At 41.8% G+C, this 6,483-nt stretch overlaps 1 protein-coding gene across 1 annotated transcript; it reads right to left on the bottom strand.

The window, feature by feature from the left end:
- Window positions 1–1,463: 1,463 nt before the first annotated feature.
- Window positions 1,464–5,883, bottom strand: LOC124016162 (uncharacterized protein C17orf67 homolog). Its single transcript, XM_046331700.1, has 3 exons — window positions 5,731–5,883; window positions 2,904–2,992; window positions 1,464–2,259 (listed from the first exon to the last, which is right to left on the bottom strand). The coding sequence occupies exons 1-3, from the start codon at window positions 5,786–5,788 to the stop codon at window positions 2,143–2,145; spliced, it is 264 nt and encodes an 87-aa protein (XP_046187656.1). The 5' UTR covers window positions 5,789–5,883; the 3' UTR covers window positions 1,464–2,142.
- Window positions 5,884–6,483: the final 600 nt, after the last annotated feature.

Raw genomic sequence — 6,483 nt, 5'->3', positions numbered from 1 at the left:
AGGCCTATTTGCTCTCATTAAAAATAGAATACTAATTTCACTGTCTTATCTTTATTAAAATGGCAAAGATTGCTAAAAGAATGGGATAGTAGGGACTCAGAGACAGCTGATAAAGCATTTTAATAAGAGTTTTATATTGAATTCTATTTCAATCTAATTGCGCTGTCGTCCTGCAAACTTCACAGAAAAAAACCCGTAGCCTATAATTATTTTAAATGGTTGACATTGGGCTTACATGAATAATTGAATTGTACTTCTGCAAAAAAAAAACTCAAATCATAAACCAATACAATCCAGCGCCCATCGGTATCTGCGGAATTGACACGATGGTTATGTGGGGTCACAAGGTAGGTAGGCCTGTGTTACCAAATAGGTCATCAGAACTAACATAGATTGCCTACGAAATGTACGTTATAACCTGCTAATACACTTATGTCTGGCAGGAATGCATTTGCCTGACAAAAGACTCCGGTCATTTCTGTATAGGCTATGGCTTAATGTTTAATGATTAATTTGCATGATTGTTGCGGGCTTACTCTGTTTTTTTACTTGGTTGATTCCAGTGGCCTATTTGTACGCCTATCGGTGCATTCGTTTTGCAGAATCATTCGACGATGGTCGCATGCCTCATGCAGATAGTAATTGAACAATCTGACTCTTGATAGGCTACAATGCAATTTCTCCAGATGAAACACACGTCCGGTGTTAGATGTTGTCATTGAATCATGGGGATATAATACAATACAATAAACGTTTCCCAAAAATTTGACCAAATGCATCTATAATTGTTCGATAGTTTTGGCCATTAATCAGCCCAAACATCAGTAGCACATTTCTTAAATTGCATGTAAAATGTGTGCTGGTTCAGTCGTATACGGCCATATATGGCCATTATCAGTTTAATGATATATTACGCAATGTTACAAATAATTTGCACGACGTTCACTTCGGATAAAAACTGTATTTGTTCTTGTCTGGATATATTTACTCCCTTCACACGTCCAGAACTGCGTAGGATTTAGCCTAGTGCTCCCGGCCATTCATTTTATCTGCGATAAAGCGTTGAATACTTTGTATCAAATAATTCCCCTCTTTCCTTTCACAAGTTGTTATTCATTGTGGTCAATAGCATGCCGTTCTTCTGTAGAGCCTCCTGCGCGAGAAAGTAACAGCACTGTGCAGAGTCATACAGTGAACTCGACTGAAGGGAACTGTCTTTAAATTCCCCAAACATCAGTAAACTACGATAGTAACCTCGGGTCATGGCCGACCGCAACAACCGTAACCCCGGGTCAGCAGCGGGGTCAACCCACATGACTGCTCATGTCACCATGGAAAATCTGCCGCTTCACAGTTCCTCTTTCTTAGTAGTTAAAAGTCTTTATTTTCTCTAAAGTCTTACCGAAGCCTGTTCAAAGTTCAGTTTCAAAATGGAAGAGAAAAAAAAACACCACATTTCCATATTTTTTATTTATTTGATTAGATTGTTTATTACATTATTGTTTTTTTTAAACATTGTTTTACATAATACAATGTATATTTTCTCATAACTGTATCCACATATAAACGGATCATGTATGCTCTATGATGTTAATATAATTTTATATGTTTCCTGTATGCTAATGTTGCTGGAATGAGCTGATCATGCTCTTGTGGCCAGTATCTACTGATGGCCACTCGTGTTCCCTGCTGAGGCTTCATCATGAAATGCATGTGACAGAGTTACACTCTGAGCTTCACCCTCATATAATTATCATGGTCATCATCATCATTGTCGTCATCACAGTTTTCAACATCCTTCTTGCCTTCAACGCCTTCTGCCACACAGAAAAAGTTGTTCGCCAGAAGACAACAAAAAAAAAGACCTAGAATCAGTTTACCCCAATTCTAACTATAACCAATCAGGAGGGAAATACAAAACTGATCAGCCAATAGGCTAATTATAGGTACTGTATATTGTGTTCAAATGTGTCCGAAATGTAGTGAAATTATGTACTTTCTGGTACCTTTTTTGTTACACAGCATTTTGCTACCCTGTTCCCTACTCAAAAAGCCCCAGGGGACCCAAGCAGGCATGTTTTATGGTTGTGTTGGACAGACAGGAACCTGGGCTGTGAGGAGTCAAGGCGAGGTCACTGGGGATTAGACAGGGTGTCCGTAGTTCCTGTCACAGCGGGGGTAGCAGTGGGGGTTCAGCCAGTGTTCCAGGTTGGTCTCCTGGGCCCTCTGATCCAGAACCTGCATGTGGAGCAAGTGCTCCTATACAGAGGGAGGGAGAGAGAGAGGGAGGGAGGGAGGGAGGGAGGGAGGGAGGGAGGAGAGAGAGAGAGAGAGAGAGAGAGAGAGAGAGAGAGAGAGAGAGAGAGAGAGAGAGAGAGAGAGAGAGAGAGAGAGAGAGAGAGAGAGAGAGAGAGAGAGAGAGAGAGAGAGAGAGAGAGAGAGAGAGAGAGAGAGAGAGAGAGAGAGAGAGAGAGAGAGAGAGAGAGAGAGAGAGAGAGAGAGGGAGGAGAGGGAGGGAGGGAGGGAGGGAGGGAGGGAGGGAGGAGAGAGAGAGAGAGAGAGAGAGAGAGAGAGAGAGAGAGAGGGGGAGAGAGAGAGGGGGGCAAGAGTCAAAAGAGGGGGGAAGAGAGTGTGAGAGAATCATGAATGGGGTGGGCTGTCTTTTTTCTTTTTTTGGAATGAAACACACCAGGGAAAGAAAGAGTTGACAAGCAGTTTCATTGTATCACTACATATTATCTGAAGTGCTGTTAGTTTATCAAGCCGTAAGCATCTCTCATTATCATATCAAAACAGAAGAAATTACAGGGTAACTGATAAGTGAAACATTTTTTATGGATTCTTAGAAGGATGAGCACCACACTGCAGGTTTCGAATTGTGCCCCTTGCACTTTGAACCTTACCCTCATTGGCTCATCGGGGTGGCCGGGCTTCTGCCTCTTGGTCCGCAGAAGTTGCTTAGCATAGCTCTCCTTGATGATTGGGTTTGCATCTGTCGATAGAGAGACCAATCATTTCAAGACATCAATGTCCCTTCGTTTTCAAAGAGCTGACTGTGCAGCATCACTGCTTGCCTACGCAGGTTGGCATTTATTGTCATAAGTTTTGCCCTGGAGGCAGCTCTGCAAAGTGGTCACTAGCTGGCAGAGCAACAAAGTCATAGTTTTGTCACACCTGGACTACTGCCCAGATGTGCGACCATGTGTGGCAAAGAAGGACAAAGGTAAATTGCAGTTGGTCCAGTAAAAAGCAGCAGGTAATCACACTTAGATGTAGACGGGGGGGGGGAAAGTGTCAGTGACATGCATGTCTACTGGCTCAAAGTTGAGGAGAGACTGACTGCATCACTCTTGGTCTTTGTGCGAGGTGTTTGATCTGTTGAAGGTACTGAACTGTCTGTTCAAGCAGTTGGCACACAGTGCGAACACCCATTTGTACAACGCAAGTCATGCAACCAGAGGTCTCTTCACAGTCCCCAGGTCCAGAACAAGAGGCTGAGAAACACACAGTATTAAATAGAGCCATGACTACATGGAACTCTCTGCCACCCCAGGTAACTTAAACTAGCAATAAAAAAAACAGTTTAAAAAAGCAACAACAGATAAAACAACACCTTACTGCACAAAGGGAACTGTGAATCGACACAGTCATTTTATATATATTGTATTGTAATTTGCACTGAGCGGTGTATTAGACCTAGAGATTGTGTGTATGTACTGATACAGTGCATTCAGAAAGTATTCAGACCCCTTGACTTTTTCAACATTTTGTTACGTTGCAGCCTTATTCTAAAATGTATTCAATATTTTTCGTCCACAGCAATCTACACACAATACCCTATAATGAGAAAGCAAAAACAGGTTTTTGGATATTTTTGTCTATATAAATGTCTCACACAAACCAAGTCATGAGGTCGAAGGAACTGTCCGTAGAGCTCCGAGACATGATTGTGTCAAGGCACAGATCTGGGGAAGGGTACCAAAATTTTTACTCCTCAGTAAAAGGCACATAACAGCCTGCTTGGAGTTTGCCAAAAGGCACCTAAAGACTTTCCGACCACGAGAAACAAGATTTTCTGGTCTGATGAAACCAAGATTGAACTCTTTGGCCTGAATGCCAAGCGTCACGTCTGGAGGAAACCTGGCACAATCCCCACTGTGAAGCATGGTGGTGGCAACATCATGCTGCGGGGTTGTTTTTCAGCGGCAGGGACTGGGAGACCAGTCAGAATCGAGGCATAGCCGAACGGAGCAAAGTACAGAGAGATCCTTGATGGAAACCTGCTCCAGAGCGCTCAGTACCTTAGACTAGGGTGAAGGTTCACCTTCCAACAGGACAACAACCCTAAGCACACGGCCAAGACAAAGCAGGAGTGGCTTCAGGACAAGTCTCTGAATGTCCTTGAGTGGCCCTGGCAGAGCCCGGACTTGAACCCGATCGAACATCTCTGGATGTGGAAAAAGTCAAGAGGTCTGAATACTTTCCAAAGGCACTGCATGTAGGCTACGTGTGAAGTTGTAAATGAATGTATTTCAGTCCTTGACTAATAATGTTCTGTACTATGTATAATGTCATGTTTCATGTGGACCTCAGGAAGAATAGCTGATGCTTTTGGAGCGGCTAAGGAGGATCTTAATAAATACCAAATACCCCCCCCCCCCAAAATCGGATTTTAAACATAACCTTTACCTTAACCTTAACCTTAACCACACCGCCAACCCTAACCTTAAATTAAGACATTCATTTTTATGATATAGCCAAGTTTGACTTTGTAGCTGGCCCATCTTGCGGAAAATCGCTCAGTTCTGCCTCCAGGGCAAGATTCATGACAATGAACATCAACCTTAATTTGTCTACATCTATCTCAAACTAAAATATTGCAGCAAATCAGTGACATAGGGTACTCTATAGGGAATATGGTGTGATTTGAGATGCAGCCCCTAGTCTCATAGAGCTCTGTCTCTGTCTGTCCCCCAGCAGCAGCAGAATATCATTAGGAGGTTGTGTTTTGGTGGAGCAACAAAGTAGCCATTCATTTCCCCCCACTCTCCAGAGAGCCAGGCCAGCCCGTGGAGCACGTGACCCCCAAAGACCAACCTGTGAGGGGGTATGAAAATGAACCTGGCTGGCTCTGTCAACAGCGGCAGGCACACACAGCGACGTGGCAAAGCACTACCCAGGGCTCAGGCAGCTTTTTTGCAATGATTTTTAAACGGCATTGATAAGAGTTTAAAAATGGAAGTACATGATATATTGTAGAAGGGGGCAGATCAATACAATATTTAAATGAGCTATGTGCATTGCAGTTAAAATCATTCTGTCATTTTTGTTTTGTTTTACATGAACAATAATTTGTTTTGCTTATTTTTCATATTTTCATGCAATATCTTCATACAACAGAAATGTGTTCAGTTTCATATTTACTAGTTACAATGACGCAACACAATATTTGCTTTTCTGTGCACGACTGAATTGTATTTTTATTTTGTAAGTTTAATTATGAAGCAATTACTTTGCTTAATGCATGTAATTATTTGAGCATATAAAGTACTGCATTAATTACGACTGAACAACTGCATAATCATATTTTCTTTAAAACAACATTTCTATTGCATTAACATTTAGAATAAAATGCAAATATAAACTTTTTATCAGAGACCTTCACAAGCCACCAAAAGGTGAATTAATACATTTTTCTAAAGGAAATTTACCTCTTCAAAATGAGCCTACCTGCTGTGTAGATGATCAAGAGGACCAGACAGAGGGAAAATGCCACAAACTTCTTCATCTTGGTCTCAGCTCTCCTGCCCTGCTACTTCTGCACTAAGACCCCAGCCCGTAGGAGATGAGGGGGTAAATTCTCATCTTACGTCACCGATCCCCTCCCCAATCCAAATATCACAAAACTGGGTCACATAACTGTGAAAACATCTGTTGAGTGTCAATGTGCCTGCTGTTCTGGCATGAGACATGTATTTATTTGTATATTTATTTGGTGGTGATTATAGCATGCAATGTACTTGTTTTTTCATCAGTTTAAACTTTGCTAGCGTACTCAAATATATTTTTCTTCTAGCACGAATTACATCTGTATCCAGTTGCAGATTTAGTGTTATGATTTCAAATTTGCAATGCTGATTCTATCCACTTGATGGCGCGCAAAACTAATTTTATAACAGAGATCATTTTTTAAGGAATAATGGATGTGTTTTTCGCAAGGCAGTGGTTTTTTAAAGGCTATATTCTCTTTTGTTCTTGGTTTCCCGGAAACTAAGCCATGCGCCTTATCGGCCTTGGGCCACACTTTTTTTTTTACGGCACTGCAATACAAAGTTATTTCCGTAGCAGGTTAGGAGAGCATTTTCGCTAACCATAAGCCTTGTCCTAACCTAAACCTCAGAATCCTAACCTCCTTCGCAAATTCTCCTAACGTGCTTCAGTATCGAAGTGCCGTAAAAACATTGTTTTGGCCTTATCACTGTT

The sequence above is a fragment of the Oncorhynchus gorbuscha genome, linkage group LG26, assembly GCF_021184085.1.
Source record: "Oncorhynchus gorbuscha isolate QuinsamMale2020 ecotype Even-year linkage group LG26, OgorEven_v1.0, whole genome shotgun sequence".
NCBI classification, from domain to species: Eukaryota; Metazoa; Chordata; class Actinopteri; order Salmoniformes; family Salmonidae; genus Oncorhynchus; species Oncorhynchus gorbuscha.
The sequence above is the reverse complement of the archived record's forward strand: the minus strand, read 5'-3'. Positions and strand labels throughout refer to the sequence as shown.